At 44.0% G+C, this 17603-nt stretch overlaps 1 protein-coding gene across 1 annotated transcript in view; it reads right to left on the minus strand.

The window, feature by feature from the left end:
* The window catches only part of dcaf5 (DDB1 and CUL4 associated factor 5), a 58941-nt gene that overhangs the window by 31899 nt on the left and 9439 nt on the right, over window positions 1-17603 (minus strand). Inside the window, exons 2-4 of the mRNA XM_033026857.1 lie at window positions 5562-5705; window positions 4855-4891; window positions 8-144 (exon numbers count right to left, since the gene is read on the minus strand). Of these exons, the coding sequence (XP_032882748.1) occupies window positions 8-144; window positions 4855-4891; window positions 5562-5705 (318 nt within the window). The remainder of the gene's footprint in view (window positions 1-7; window positions 145-4854; window positions 4892-5561; window positions 5706-17603) is intronic.

A 17603-nucleotide genomic window follows, 5' to 3' on the forward strand; every position in this document is an offset into this window, starting at 1 on the left:
CACATACCTCCATGAGAATCCCGTATATCCCAGATAAGAACTCTGCCATCATCTGAGGAGCTGGCAAACACCTTGTCATTCACAGGACTGACAGAAAGGCCATATACTGCATCGTCATGTGGGAAAACGTCCACAATTTCAGAGCTGAAAAACAATACAGAACTTGAGAATGTACTTAAATTTACAGAGTTACAACCAGTCAAGCTGTTAACTGTGGAGTGATGCAAAAATAAATCTAAACTCATCTCCCAACAGCAAGCAGGAAGTGAAAGAGACTTTGAAAAAATTATCCCGAATAACAATACGTGTGCAAAAGAAATAACGTGCAAACCATTTGTCACACCAAAGATGGAGGTGGTCATATTGCTAGATGACATCCCTTCACCAACCTTCCTTTGCTGTCCAACTCCTTTGAATGTGCTACTGCCTTCCAAATTAATGCCAAATGAATGACTACCGACCAGTGGCACTAACGTCTGTGGTGATGAAGTGCTTTGAGAGGCTGATCATGGCGCAATTCAACTCATACCGCGACAAAAACCTGGACCCACTGCAGTTCGCTTACCGCCACAACAGATCAACGGTGGATGCGATCTCACTGGCTCTCCACTCCGCTCTGGACCACTTGGACAACAAAAACCCATATATCAGGCTGTTATTCATTGACTACAGCTCGGCATTTAATACCATCATTCCCTCCAAGCTGGTTACAAAGCTCTCAGATCTGGGTCTCTGCGTATCCCTCTGCAATTGGATCCTCGACTTCCTCATTCACAGACCACAGTCTGTCCATATTGGTGAAAATGTGTCATCCTCGATAACAATCAGCATGGGAGCACCTAAAGGCTGTGTGCTCAGCCCCCTGCTGTACTCACTCTATACTCATGACTGCATAGCCGGACATAGTGCGAACTCCATCATCAAGTTCGCCGATGACACCACTGTTGTTGGACGTATCACTGATGGGGACGAGAGAGTATAGAAGTGAGATCAACCGATTGACCAAATGATGCCAGCACAATAACCTGGCTCTGAACACCAGCAAAACCAATGAACTGATTGTGGACTTCGGAAGGGGTAGAATGGGGACCCACAGTCTCGTTATATCAACGGGTTGATGGTGGAAAGGGTCAAGAGCTTCAAATTCCTGGGCGTGCATATTTCTGAAGATCTCTCCTAGCCCCGGAACACTGATGCAATCATAAAGAAGGCACATCAGCGCCTCTACTTCCTGAGAAGATTACGGAGAGTCGGTATGCCAAGGAGGACTCTCTCAAACTTCTACAGGCGCACAGTAGAGAGCATGCTGACCCGTTGCATCGTGGCTTGAGCGTCTGGGAGCAGAAAAGGCTGCAAAAAGTTGTAAACACTGCCCAGTCCATCATTGGCTCTGACCTCCCTACCATCAAGGGGATCTATTGCAGTCGCTGCCTCAAAAACGCTGCCAGCAACATCAAGGACCCACACCATCCTGGCCACACACTCATCTCTCCGCTGCCATCAGGTAGAAGGTACAGGAGCCTGAAATCTGCAACATCCAGGCTCAGGAACAGCTTCTTCCCGATAGCCCTCAGTCTATTAAACAAAACTGCAGCCAAACCCCGAACTATAACAGCCTATTGCACTTTATCTGTTTAATGTTGTGTGTGTATATATATTTATGGTCACACTGATCTGTTCTGCATTTATGACTACAATATCCTGTTGTGCTGCAGCAATGCAAAAATTTTATTGTCCTATCTGGGACACATGACAATAAACTCTTGAATCTTGAATCAAAGTCCCAAAGCTGCTTATGTGAAAAAGCATCACTAGAATTATTATTATCTGCCACTAGAATCATCATCATTGCTTTTTCTTCCTGTGCCTGCATTTATAATGGCAGCGTTTTTAAGGATCCAACATAGCCTCCCTTCTAGTTTTCCATCATCATGCTGCGTCACAACTACAACAACAATAACAAAAAACATAGCTACAGTGTTTATGTACCACCTTCGTCCGCTCAGTCCGCCTAAACATACCTGATCTGCCGGTTGCTAAACACTTTAACTCCCCCTCCCATTACCACACCGACCTTTCTGTCCTAGTTCTCCTCCATTGTCATAGTGAGGCCCAGCACAAATTGGAGGAACAGCACCTCACATTTCACTTGGGCACCTTACACCCCTGCGGAATCAATATTGACTTCTCCAACTTCAAGGAACCCTTGGTTTTCATCTCTTTCCATCCCTCCCCTTTCCTAGTTCTCCGACCAGTCTGACTAAAACTATTACATCTTATCTGTTTGCTTTGTTGTTACCTTCTCATAACTAACAATGATCATTTCTACATTTTCCTTGAACCTCATCTCTTTTGATGTCTCGTTCTCACACCTTACCCCTCCTTATTTCTGTATCTCCCTCGCCTCCGGCTCTCAGTCTGAAGAATGGTCTCGACCCAAAACGTCACCCATTCCTTCTATCCAGAGATGCCGTCTATCCTGCTGAGTTACTCCAGCATTTTGTGTCTATCTATAGCTACTACAGAGTCAGTGACAAGACTCATGCATAGTTTTCTTAATCTAAAACATTAAGACAGTGTGTCCTATGTCCACTCACAGCAGACATGAAATGTTCTCCAACTAATGCCAAGGAAGATCGAAAGTATTGCCATCCTAATTCCCCACTATTCCTCAGCCTAAATAAACCGTTCACAGCCTTGGTATCACATCCAAGGTCAAGATGTGCAGCAGACACATTTGTTTCAACATTAAGATTGCTCATTTCCATCCCTGTGTTATTGCTTGATGCGGCACCTGCCATGGATATCTGCTGCAAAATCTTTCATCCATGCCTATGTAACATCTGCATTGCCTAGGACTCATTTGTTAACATTTACCTCAATGAGAGTCCTGTATTTCCCAGATAAGAAACCCTGCCATCATCTGGGGAGCTGGTAAACACTGTCATTCACAGGACTGACAGAAAGGCCATGTACAGCTTTGCCATGTGGGAAAACATGACAATGCTGTGTATGGCTGTATATCAACACACTGTGTATTACTTTTCCTCATTCCACTCACCTTAAACTTACCATTCAAAAATCTGACACACAATGTCCCAATTTCACATAAATGTGGTTGTTGACCAATAATAATCAGTGCCTTGATAGTCAAAATATCAGTTTTCCCTACAATCTCTTCATATCATGTACTCCTTGAAATATTTATGCGCCTTCAATTATGATCCAATATCAAATTTAAAATCACCCCATTACTGACTGAACTTTGTTTATCTAGAATTCTTTCCCCGCCTCTTTCCTAATTTAAGATGCACCATAACCTACTGTTTTGATCTAGATTCCCATTAACTGCCTTACTATCAAATTTGTTTGACAATGCTCAAAGGATCTCAAGATGGTTTGCCACATCAATTGCATTAATAAATACAGCTAGCTATAGCACAGATAATGATCTTTACTTCTCCCACACCCTTCAATGCACATACTTCGCCCACACCCTTCAATGCACCTTTACTAAACACTTGGCACAATATTTCTGGCTTGAGCGGAGGAAGTGATCAATTGGATGGTAAAAGTGAACATGATATTCAAAGCAGACATAAACATACATCTGCTGTATGGGTTGTGTATGACTGCTCTAACATTATCTGCAATCTGAGTTTACAAATGTGAATTTAGTATACACCAGATAGATCTGTTTGGACAAAACATTCTTTCATTTAAAGCTCTCTGCTCCACAGATAATATACACAAGATACTACTTGCTGTGACCCAAGTTCAGTATTTCAAACACTGTTTTTAGCTTAAATCCATGTTCCCAGCATTGCTTTCACGGTTAAAAAAAAACCTGGCACTACACATGCTATTCTGTTCTACTCTCATAAACGCAAGCACACTCGCCCTTAGTCTACCAATCACTGGGATCAATTGGTCAGAAAGACACATGCTACTGTCAGATTCTAAGTACAATGCCAAACCTCACTTTGTCATCATTTGCAGTGTCTATTTTAACTTCCGGAGCATCACTGAACTCACTTTATTTATGTTTTATACCAGTTCTCACCAAGGACAGCTGCTTTTTTATTGTAGAATACTGTCAAGATTTTTTTTAAATCATTCTGCACTTGTACTCCTCAATTGGTTGCCCATTCTACATCCAATTCCAAAACCCTTGCCCTCGATTCCAAATCCATCCAGTGTCATTGTCTCCCTACCCACCTCCCTCTACACTTTTAACTTCATCCCGCATAATGTCCTACTTCCTACATTTGGAAGTGTGAACATATATGCCATGTATTAGACCCCCTTAATGGAGAGTCATTAAAATGGTGTGATGGCAATGTCTTCATCCATCAGACCATGGCCAAAATTCAGAATGACTTGGAACCAGCCAAAAGAAGGGTTTGATCTTGCTTAAATCACTTAAACCAGTATATCGAAAACTGATAGAATATTTTAATGTACGGATAATATTCTGAATAAGACATTCAAAAATCCTAAAACCCCTATATTACAACCTGACAAGACTTTTTGTTAAACCACCCATCTAAAAAGTGAGCTATAATTGCAGTAGTACACCAAAAATTGCTTTGATCTAATTATCAGTACTTTAATAACTTCAATGACGTACATGATTACAATAATGTTTTTTTTTTTTTAAACAACCTGGATAGAAAGAGATTTAGAGAAATATGGATCAAATATCATATCATAGGATAAGGTGGCCCAGAATACCAACTTGTTTGGCATGAAGAAGATGGACAAAGGGCCTGATTCCATGCCTTGTAGTTCAATGACTATAACATCTTCCTTCACACATATCATGCCATTATTTAAAATGTCTCTTTGACTTACCTTTCAACATCATGAACAATCACTTGTTCATCATTTCCTGGGAAGGAAAATTATGAAAAAATTAGCCTTCAAAACAACCTCTAAGAATTGCTGTTAACAATATTCCACATCTGCTTTGTTAAAAAAGTAATTGCTGAATTATCAGGATTAGTTCAAGGTCAAAAACACATCAAAAAGATACTTGTTTTCATACAGAAAATACAGTAGTTGTTGCAATACAATGGGGCACTGCACATTAATTAAAGTAACTGAAAGAATAATCATATTGCTTTGTAAAGATTTAAATTGTAGAATTTAAAATTCTATTTATGTAACAATAAGCTGAAAATGCACTTTCTGGTTTGCGGTTTTCACTATGCCTCAGAAGTACAACTACACAGTTAAGAGTCCTTGGTAACTACAACATCAATTAAATTTTCACTTTAAAAAAAGTAATAGTTTCATGAAACCATACCTATTAGATAGAAAGGAACAATGCAAACATGATTATCCTTGTTGAATAACCTCCCTCAAATCAGACTAAACACTGCATTTAATGATAACCAAGAATGCAAAAGTCTATACATTTTACATTCTTTATTTGCAATATTTTAAAATATAAAGTGCACATAACTTGTAATATTTTAGTAAGCCTCATGATTTTTGCTTGATATTCAAAAATATTGTTTTAAGTAATGGATTGTTATGTTGTCCATATGGTTTCTTACCTCCAGAGAACAGATTGGTATTGGTGCTGTCAAATGCCAAGCAAAAAATGTTGGATAGATGTTCACCTTTCAATTGGGTAGGCTTAGCTTTTGAATGAATGGATTTATCAATATGCCACAACAAGATACGACGGTCATCTCCACCTGCCACAAACAATGTTGCAAGTTACTCTCAAGTTATACTGCTGCACAATTTACTTTTCATCACATTAAACAGTTTGTCGTTGCTTATACAAAGTCAGTCAAAAGGATTTCATGGCTTTTCAAAGCTTATGAAATAAGTCTGAAGCACAGTGACTCTCGGCAACATTGGCACTTTAGTAGCAAGTTCACCATATTCAATATGGATCCCGCGTGGACAACTCGATTCCAAACCTCATTACATCCTATGTTTAAAACATAGATAAGTGTTGAAAGAGGCAAGGCTTACCCTTCGAGTAAGCAATTTCCAGATCACGTGGAACATAAACTAGCAGATTTCCTCTGTGGGATCAACAAACTACAAAAAAAATTATCTATCAAGAAGCCCTAACAATGCACATACTCACTCATAAATCAAGGATAAAACTTGCCAGTCAAACTAATACAAAGAAAGATGATGTTGATGGAAGCCGATAGTTTTAACCAAGATTAGCAATACAGAAGATAGACACAAAATGTCGGAGTGCGTAAGTGCAAGAGGGAGAAAAATCTTCAATCTGTTCAAGAAAATTTTGCTCAAAGTTCTTAGCAAATAGGTTGTGTTCAGGGGATGGGGGTGCTGGAATGATACCAAGTTGTAGTTAAATGAAAGCATTGGATTATTGGATTAGATAAACTTAATTAAAAGAGTAAAAGAGAAAGCATTAAAGGCTTTGGCATCTTTAAAAATGGAGAAATAACTAGCCCCACCTGAAATATATCCCAAGCTTTTCACAGAAGAGGGAAAAAATTACAGGTTCTAATTGCATTCCAATATATTGTATCCAGGGGAGTGATGGTAGTGAATGGATGCATTGAGAATGGTGAAAAGCTATTTAATAAGGGAGGAACAAGTGAATAAATAAATCAGTTATCACACGCCTGTTGTTTAAATTCAGTGATAAAATTTACCTTCATTGTTAAAGACAACATAAACCTTCATTATAAAGTGACAGAATCAATAACCATCTCTTTAAGGGGACTTGTCTGACCAAGTTAGCCACCCAGAACCCACAAATCCAGACTCAAAGCAAGTCATTCTCAATCCTCAAAGAAGTGGAGGAGTGGAAACAAGGCATTATATTCCTCCCATTTCCTCCAAACACAAGGCGTAGCTATGGGCACACGCATGGGCCCCAGCTACGCCTGCCTCTTTGTCGGGTACGTTGAACAATCCTTGTTCGAGACGTACCAGGGCCCCATCCCCGACCTCTACCTCCGTTACATTGACGACTGCTTTAAAGCCACCTCCTGCACCTACACACAACTGACTGACTTCATCCACTTCACCACCAACTTCCATCCGGCACTCCAATACACCTGGACGATTTCCGACACTTCCCTACCATTCCTTGACCTCACCATCTCCATCGCAGGGGACAGACTCCTGACCGACATACATTACAAACCCACTGACTCACATGGCTATCTGGACTACACGTCTTCCCACCCTGCCCCCTGTAAAGACTCCATCCCCTACTCCCAATTCCTCCGCCTACGCCGCATCTGTTCCCAGGATGAGACATTCCATACCAGGGCATCGGAAATGTCCTCGTTCTTCAGGGAACGGGGATTCCCCTCCGCCACCATAGATGAGGCTCACACCAGGGTCTCATCCATACCCCGTAACACTGCTCTCTCTCCCCATCCCCGCACTCGCAACAAGGGCAGAGTCCCTCTGGTCCTCACCTTTCACCCCACCAGCCGGCAAATACAACACATAATCCTCCGCCATTTCCGCCACCTCCAACGTGACCCCACCACTCGCCACATCTTCCCATCTCCCCCCATGTCTGCCTTCCGCAAAGACTGCTCCCTCCGCAACTCCCTCGTCAATTCTTCCCTTCCCTACCGCACCACCCCCTTCCCGGGCACTTTCCGTTGCAACCGCAAGAAATGCAACACCTGTCCCTTCACCTCCCCCCTCGACTCCATTCAAGGACCCAAGCAGTCGTTCCAGGTGCGACAAAGGTTCACCTGTATCTCCTCCAACCTCATCTACTGCATCCGCTGCTCTAGATGTCAGCTGATTTACATCGGGGAGACTAAGCGTAGGTTGGGCGATCGTTTCGCCAAACACCTCCGCTCAGTCCGCAATAACCTACCTGAACTCCCGGTGGCTCAGCACTTCAACTCCCCCTCCCATTCCCAATCCGACCTCTCTGTCCTGGGTCTCCTCCATTGCCAGAGTGAGCAACAGCGGAAATTGGAGGAACAGCACCTCATATTCCGTCTGGGGACCTTGCGTCCGGATGACATTAACATTGAATTCTCCCAATTTTGCTAGCCCTTGCTGTCTCCTCCCCTTCCTCAACCCTCTAGCTGTCTCCTCCCACCCTCCCATCCGCCCGCCCTCGGGCTCCTCCTCCTCCTCCCCTTTTCCTTCCTTCTCCCCCCCCCACCCCCCATCAGTCTGAAGAAGGGTTTCGGCCCGAAACGTCGCCTATTTCCTTTGCTCCATAGATGCTGCTGCACCCGCTGAGTTTCCCTAGCAATTTTGTGTACCTATTGTATTCATATCCTTTGTTCTTAGTATTCAAGTAACTATTAACTGTAGAGATTAGTATAAAGAAGATCGTGTGCAATACAAAAATTGGCGACAATGTTCAAATCTTCAAAATTCAGGAATTCTGTCCAATCATTTGGGCAGAAAAATGGCCTGTGCAAAATAATGTAAAAAGCAAGGAAATCCACAAGAAATACCAGGATACTGAGATGATTGGAAGAACAAAGAGACTTCAAAGGGTATGTTCACAGATACTCAAAGGTAATAGGACTAGCAGATGAGGTGACAAAGGCATGTGGATAAGGTGTTTACAAAAAGGCATGTGGAATGTTTTATTGACCAAAGCACAGAATGAAGTGCATGGAGGTGAAGCTATGACATCATACAACACTCATTAAAAGAGCTCCACTTCTGACAATTTTACCTTCATGCCCACCCCTTTGGTTGGTTATGTTTCCTGCACAATGCATTCCTTTCTCCCATCTTTAATCTGGGACAGTTCTTTTCATTGTGATCTGGACATCCGGTGGCGCTGTTGCTAGCTGCCTCCGACCACGGTCTGGCTGTCTTTTTTAATTTTGTTATGTTTAGAGTGTGTTTTTTCAGTTTTCTAGTTTTTTTCTGTATTTTATGTGGGGGGGAAGCGGGTAGGGTAAGGGGGAAACCGTCCTTCAGTCGTTTCCTGGCGAGGATGCGGCTATTATCCGAGTCGCGTCCTCGCCCCCCCCAGCGGCCTACCAATTGGATTGGCGCGGCCTTTCCTGCCGGGACCGGACCAGAGCTTCAGCAGTGGCGGCGAGGCGCTGGAAACATCGCGGAGCAGGCGAGGCCTTCCTGGGAACGCCGCTTTGAGCTCCGGAGTGCTTTCCGCTGCTCCAACATCGCGGAGCTGTGGGTACGGAGCTCCCAACACGGGCGGCGCTGACTTTAACATCGTGGAGTCCTGGGACCCTTTGCCGGGGGTTGCCAGCGCGAATCTCCGCCCAGCACGGCCTGTGGACATCGGGAGCCACGGCCTCTGGTGGAAGGTGGACGAGAGGTTCCTGGCGAGAGGGCCTGAACATCGGGCCGCCCGTAGTGGCGACTACGGGATGCTCGGGAGACCCCGACCACGGAAGAACATTGGGGAACATCGGCGAGGAGGTTGACTGGACTTTGGTTCCTTCCCTCACAGTGGGGATGTTTGTGTTGTGGACTACTGTGTTCTGTGTTTTGTGTTTTTTTTATTTTTATTTTTTTGTATGACTGTAAGGAAAAAATAATTTTGTTGTCTCTTCATTGAAGACAATGACAATAAATTAAATCAAATCATAGGCCAGAGGATTGCATAAAGTTCTAGTGACCACATTAAATGAAAAATGAGATTGTGCACTAAAGAGTGTACAGAGAAAGTCTATAAGGATATTGCCTGGACCAGAGGATTTTAGCGAGGCAGAAAGATTATACAAGCAAAAGCTGTTTTCTTTGTAACTGAGGGCGAGGGAGGTATGTAAAATTGTGTTGTGTCTGAATAGAATAAACAGGAAGTATCCATTTCCTTTAGCAAAGGATATGAACATTTAGAGGGGAAATACAGAGTTTATTTTTCCTCAACTAAGTCTTAGGATTCTTGAGTTCATTGCCTGAAAGTGAGGTGGAGACAAAATCTTCCCTGAGATAAAGATATGGATGTGTACGACAAGTGCTGTGACCTACAGGCTACAGAGTAAGCACTGGAAGGCAGGATTGGTTTGGACATTTCTTTTCCAACTGAAAAATTGCATCCTCCAACAGAGACTCTATAGCTTCCTTCTGTGCAGCTAAACAATAAATGCTGGAAACACACAGCAGGTTTGAAAGCATCTTTGGAAAGAGAAATAGAGTGAACATTCCTGGACAAAAGCACTTTGCCCAAACTAGAAAGGAGAGAAGACAGACCCAAAACACTGGAGTAACTCAGCCGGACAGGCAGCATCTCTGGAGAGAAGGAATGGGTGACGCTTCAGGTCAAGACCCTTCTTCAGTCTGAAGGAAGGGTCTCTGAAGGAATGGGTGACGCTTCAGGTCAAGACCCTTCTTCAGTCTGAAGGAAGGGTCTCGACCTGAAATGTCACCCATTCCTTCTCTCCAGAGATGCTGCCTGTCCGGCTGAGTTACTCCAGCATTTTGGGTATTTCTTCAGTGTAAACCAGCATCTATAGTTCCTTCCTACACAAACAGTTGCAAGGAATACATTGCACTGGGATAGACAAGAGCCTTTCTCCATTGAGACAGATTTGTTACAAGGGATGAAGTATCTGTTTTTTCTTGAATTTAACCAACTGTTTAAGCAGTTTTGAAGACAATTATATTTTCATGTTTTACCATCTCCCTTAATAGAATAGGTTTGAAATTTTTACAAATACAAAAACCATAAAAATATAAATTATAAAGAATGTTTAGGAACCATTTAAGGTGGGTATAGAGTTTCTCCTACAGTCATTTAAAAAAAACTATCTGTGAGTGAGGAGAGTTCTTATTTGAATGGAATTTGTATGCACAGGGCCAGCTGCTGGGAATCTGAATAACAATGTTTTTGCTACTGGAACGTCAATAAGGCAAGTCTGGACTTATTCTGGAACTCAGCAGTGGGTGTGGGTGACTCTCCTGCACACAAAAAACTGCCAATAGTTTAATGAGTAGCCATTGATGTTCTTTACCATCAACCCCAACACACCCCCAGCTCTCTACCCAAAGACCATGCAGAATAATTGATAATTTGCACACACAGAGCAATAATGTTGGTTCATCAGTCAATTCCTCACAGCGTTAGGGAATGACCAACACACGCGAGATGGCCTTCTGCTCCTGCTATCGATAAGGGGATGAAAGTAGATCACAGACTCACATGGTTTAGGTTAGAGACACAGCGTGGAAACAGGCCTTTCGGTCCACCACGTCCACGCCGACCAGCAATCACCCACACACTGGTCCTATCCAAAACAATTTATAGAAGCCAATTATCCTACACACCTGCACGACTTTGGGATGTGGGAGGACACCGGAACACCCAGAGGACACCCACGTGGTCAAAGGGAGAACGTACAAACTCTGTACAGACAGCAAACCCGGGTCTTTGGCACTGTAAGGCAGCAACTCTACTACTGCGCCACTGTGCAACCGCTAAAACTGCAGAGCACAGCAGGCAGCAATTCTGTCCATATGTCAAACAACAATGCTGCAGAGCCATTCCAATACTCCTCAGAAGTACTGCCAAATCAGGTCAAGTTGAAGGTTTTTTTAATTTTAGTTTGTTTCAGTTGCAAGTGCTAGAATTAGTTATTGGACATTTTCCATAATCAAGAAAGTTAGCTGAAGAGTGCAGTCCAAGTTCATAATCATCATAATTATACTTTATTAGCAAAGTATGTTTTGCAAAATACGGGGAATTTGATTTGCCACAGTCATACCAATAAAAAGCACCAGAACACACAAAATATATTTTAACATAACCATCCACCACAGTGACTCCTCCACATTCCTCACTGTGATGGAAGGCGAAAAAAAGTTCAATCTCTCCTCTTCTTTGTCCTCCAGCAGTCGGGGGCCTCCAACCTTCCGTTGACGGCATGATCTTACTCCCATAGCCGGCGGCGGGTCTCCTCGTCGGGGCGATCAAGCTCCTGCATCGAGGGGGAATCTCAGCTCCCCCACGCCGGGCAATCTACCCCGGGTCGCGGCTAGTTGAATGTCGTGCGGCTTTCGGAGCTTCCCGACTCGGTCTCTCCCGACGGTGAGAGGTGGGGGAAGAGAGGTTTCAGTTAGACAGACAACCACTGGTAAAGCCATGGCTTGTTGCTTCTTGGAGAATCGAGAAAATTTCCTCAATCGAGAGAATGCAACTTCAGAACCCCCTCGTCTCGACCGCAGTGGAGATTTCCGCGGGCGCAAGGAACAAATGACCTAAAGTTTGCATTGAGTGAACTGAATGTTCTTACTGTCCTCGTCGTACACCAGCATTTTGTGAGAGTGGTTGGATCCCAGGATTGAGGAGTCAGCGCCCGACAGGTGAGCAGGCCGTGGTAGCAGGCGCCTCTCCGCTCGCCGGTGGCAGAACTGACACCTCTACTCCCCGGGTCGGGTGCTGACTCCTCGACCCCGTTGCACGGCGGTGGCCGACTAGGATTCCAGAGCATCGCTGATGCCTCACATCAGCTCCTGATCTCCCGCCACCTCTCCGGATAATGTGACCGACATTGGTTGAGCTGAAGCTGGGATCTAACCGCTCTCACAAAACACCGGTTTGTGGCGAGGACATTAAGAACACTCAGTTTACTCAACGTAAACTTTAGGTCATTTGTTCATTGCGCTCATGGAAATCCCCGCTCCCACCCATCCCAACCTCGGCGCAAAAGTCTAATGTGTAGGAAATCTGAAGGAGGGTCTTCTATCCAGAGGTCCGCAGACGGGAGTGTCGGCCCAGGCCCGCAGCCAGTAAGGAAGGGAGGCGCCGGCACCAGCTCGACTCTGCTTGTCCTGCCGGCGGGATAGGCGGGGTTGAGCTGGAGTTGGTGCTTCTTTTCCGCGCGCCTGCGGGCCTGGGCCGCCACTGCGACGGGCCAGCGCCCCGCCGGGACAGGCAAAGCCGAGCGGGAGCTGGAACCGGCGCCCCCTCCGCGCTCAGCCGGCCCGGGGCTGCACCCGGACGGGACACTCGGGAGGGGATGGGACGGCCTAGCGGCGGCTGGATAGGGACGGGACACAAGTCTGCACCCATGCAGCGGCACGGCCCCCGCGAGTATTTAGCCCGAGCGACCTATGACCTGTGCATGCGCAGTCGGAATATCGAACTGGCTTTTTATTGTAACTAACACTGAGATTCAAAGATATTGCTCTCATACAAGAAATCTCATTGATCTATTGTGCCAAAATCATAAGGCGGAGAGATCAGAGGTTCTCAACTGTGTCTGAATATGAGATTTGTTAAAGGCAAACACTACAATTACAATTAAGTTTATTGTCATTTGAACCTCAAATGAAGTTCAAACGAAATTTAGTTTCTGCAGTCGTACAACAAAAAGAAACAATTTACAAGACACACAACCAACACAGTTCACACAAACATCCATCACAGTGAATCTCCTCCTCACTGTGATGGAAGGCAGTCCTATCTCTCCCCTACTCTCCATTCTTCTCCCGCTGACAAAGCCCCCGCCGGGCAATGTAAGGCCCCGCTCCGGGTCTTGATGTTGGAAGCCCCGGCGGGCGCTGGAAAGTCCCGCGGCCGTTAAAGCCACGCCGGGCGATGTAAGGCCCCGCTCCGGGTCGTTTTCAACCCCGCAATTCGGGCGGGAGAAGTTGCCGTTGCGGGAGCTCTGAAAAGCGGTCTCCCACCAGGGACCCGCGAGCTCCCAATGTTACCGTCCACCAGGCCTGCGGCTGGAGCTTCCGAAGCTCCGGAGTCGGGTCGCAGCCGCGCGCCACCACTGCTCTCCATGCTCCGAAGCCGGCCAGCTCCACGATGGTAGGTCCGCAGGCTCCGCGACTGGAGCCTCCAGGTCGTTCCGGTTGGAGGCCGCTCCACGGTGCTAGGCCCCAACGACAACTGAGACCCGACAGAGAAAAGGTTGGGTCCCCCGTACAGGGAAGAGATTTAAAAGTTTCCCCCACCCCCCACATATACACAATTAAAAACAATATATAAACCACTACAAACTATACACTCAACTGGACCAAAAAAAAAAGTTTTTAATTTAAAAAAGACAGACGGACTGCAGAGGTCGGTCCCACTGCCTGACTGAAGTCACATTGTTCTATCATGAAATAACAGACCACTGAAGGGGGTAGTGTTCGTTATATATGTGAACTTTCAAATTGTGTTGTAATGTAACTGACATCTTAACATAATTTCAGAAGATATACTAATTTGGCATAAGGATGTAAAGCAGACAGCAGCAGTAACATTTCATTTTTTTCCAGATCAGAGGGGTGTGTACCAGAGGCCAGTGCTAGTACTTCTGCATTTAATAAAAGTGATAAACTAATCTTTAAGTTATAAAACGTTTGAAGGTGCCAAAACAAAAGGTTTTGACAGAATGTGGATAAATTGACAAGGTTTTTTAAATGATGCAAAGCACTGTGCACAAGTGTAAAGAAGCAATAAGCCTTTACAAGTCACTGGTTAGGCCTTGCTGGGAGATGTTACAAAATGAAAGTCTGCAGAATAAACCGACAAGAATAGTATCCAACAGACTTAAGTACGATAGAGGCACCAGACCTGCTGTGATGATCCTGATAAGAGCAGGGTTTAAGTTTCTAAGTCAAGGGTTTAAGTTTAATAGATGATGGGATATATCGGGAGAACAAATTTCCATTATTTGGGGAGTAGGGAACTGAAACTGAGAAAGCATGCCGATACACAATTATTAAAGTGCAAAGTCATTAATTATCCTTTTAATTTTAGGCATATGGAAATTAATGTACACAGTAAACCTGCAATATATTATCATCCAGCTGTTTGGCAATCTGCTCTCCCAGTAACATATCAGAGCTCCTGGTACCTAGGCTTCCTTTACACATACCAGTGCACCTGAAAATTTATTATACTATTGTGTAACATCTTAAAATTGAATGAAGTCTGTTGGTGTATTAATTGGACCTATATCCAATAGTCTAGAACATCCATCACCCCAGCACCATCAAATTCTCAAGTGTGCTGGATTAATGGAGTTGCTCGAGTGATATTCTACAAACATTTCTGCAAAGTTTAAAAGTGACAGGGCACACGTACATCACAAAACAAGAAAACAAAAACTCACTTTTACCATCATATAGAATATGCAAAAGATCAAGTGGAATATGCACCAGTGCAATGTAGAGAGCCAGTGAGATTACATTCCTCATTGATCTGTTGTGGTGCTAGGCAAAGTGAGGTGGATCCATGTGTTTGCTCCGGTAGAAATTGATATGCTGCATTACCAACCTCTCAAAGCACTTCTTCACCACGAGTAATAGTACTACCGGTCGGTTGTCATTGAGGCGTTCCACCTTGCTCTCTCTGGGTATTACCGACGGCTTTTAAACGTGGCAACCTCATACATTGAAGGTTGAGGATAACTTAAACCTCAAAAACTGCAACCATTTGGTCCAGGTTCATTTTAAGAACATGGCCAGGTACACCATCGGGGCTGGATACTTTCAGAAGGTTCATCCTCTTGAAGGATCTGTTGATGTCGTCCTCAATGACTGAGATTACAATGCCATCGGATGCTATAGCGGCCCAAGAAGGCATATCGGTGACTTCCTTTCAAAGCGAGTGTAGTAAGCATTGAGCTCATCCAGGAGTGATGCCTCGCTGTTTGAGTTACCACTTGGCTTTGCCTTGCAGGAAGTGATGACATGGCAGCCCTGGCTCAGCTACAGAATGTCTGTCTCATCTTTTAACCGGTTAAATCCAGTTTTAACCCATTATTGAAAGAATATACCACAACCAAGAACAAAAAGGCCGAATATCTCGCAATGGGGAAACAGCTAAGAAGTCCTCCGCCAAATGCACCATATATAAGAGAGAAATCTACATCCGAGCAGTGGCAGATCTCAGAACAAATTTTCATGCCATCAGTGAAATCACTTATTTCATAAGACTTAGTTCAACTCAGTTCCCTGCTTCAGTTTATCATCCATTATGCATTACCAGTACATCTTACTATTCCTTTCTCTAGGTATGTTGCAAAGCCTACCTGAAGCGTCGCTGAAAATCTGTCGCTGCGGGTGTGCGCGATTTTGGCGCCGTTTAGAGGGGGGCGGGTTTAAAACGCGATTTTCTCTAGGCTGTTCAAATCGAAGATGTTCAGCCTAGTTAATTATTAAAGAAAAATCGCTGAAAGACCCCGTCGCAAAAGCTATTATTAGTTTTAAAGGCCTTGGATAATAGTTATAGTAGTTTAAAAATCAATCTCTAAACCCGCGACCACCGACAGCCGTCAGGGTCTCATAGAGCAAACCACAGAAGGTATGTAGCTTATTTTTACATTAAAAAGGGCTTCTTAAGATCCCTTTATACAAAGTTTAATATTGCGAGTAGCTCATTTTGGCCCCATTATATCCCGCAGTATTTTTCTGGGCATTTGGGGGCACAAATCTACCGCAATGTGAACGTTCTAAACCAGCGCGTTCACAGGATCCCACTAGAAAGCTGATTTAAAATGGACTTTAATTTACAGCAATTGAACACTAAATTCCTTCCATTTGGCCTATAAATTAATGTAAATGAGATTTAAAAATCATGTTTTATTGTGAATTATTTATGAATATTATTTGCACACTTAGGCTATTTAAAAATGTTAATCATTTATTAAGAAATGGATAGATGTTTAGATCTAGTAATTGAAGTTTGAAATTAGCTACACTTGGGTAACTAACTAATTATATGCTTTAATTTCAGGTCATCCAAGTAAGATTATTTTATATTTATTTCAGAATGGTTCAATCTATGATAACTGAAAATTTCATTCAGTTCTCTTAATTTTTAAGAAAGTTATGGGCTTTTGACTGTCCACGATCACAGCATTTTTGTTACGTCCATAGAAAATCAATAGGGAACAAGATGCTCATTTCCCAGTATGAAAATGGCCATAACTTTTTAAATACATGAGATATGAAAGTGAATTAGGTGTCAAATTAAACTTCTTTTTATGCTTTATCTGATGGGATAAATTACAGACTTGATTTTTTACATCTCAAAATTTTGTGACATTGCTGCTTTCTCCCTTATTCGATAAAGCAACCGGGAGATCCGGTTGGTTCACGAGGGCTGAGCAAAGGTGTTGCGCGAAACGATCACCCAGTCTGTGTTTGGTCTCGCCGATGTACAAGAGTCCACATCATGAACAACGGATACAGTAGATGAGGTTACAGGAGGTGCAAGTGAACCTCGGGCTAACGTGAAAAGACTGTCGTGGTCCCTGGCCGGAGTCGAGGGAACAGGTATAGCCACAGGTGTTGCATCTTCTGAGGTTGCAGGGGAAGGTATCTGGGGGAGGGGGTGGGAAGGGATGAGTTAACCAGGGAGTTGTGGAGGGAACAGTCTCTGCAGAAGGCAGAAATAGGTAGATGGGAAAATGTGGCTAGCGGTGGGATCCTGTTGGAGGTGACGGAAATTTCGGAGGATTATGTGTTGTATGCAACGGCTGAAGTGGTGGAAGGCAAGGACGAGGGGACCAAATGCAAACTGGGCGATCGTTTCGCGGAACACCTTCCCTCAGCCCGCATGAACCAACCTGATCTCCTGGTTTTTGGACACTTTAATTATCCTTCCCATTCTTACACAGACCTTTCTGTCCTCAGTCTCCTCCATAGTCAGAGTGAGGCTAAACGCAAATTGGAGAAACAGCATCTCA

The sequence above is a fragment of the Amblyraja radiata genome, chromosome 9, assembly GCF_010909765.2.
Source record: "Amblyraja radiata isolate CabotCenter1 chromosome 9, sAmbRad1.1.pri, whole genome shotgun sequence".
NCBI classification, from domain to species: Eukaryota; Metazoa; Chordata; class Chondrichthyes; order Rajiformes; family Rajidae; genus Amblyraja; species Amblyraja radiata.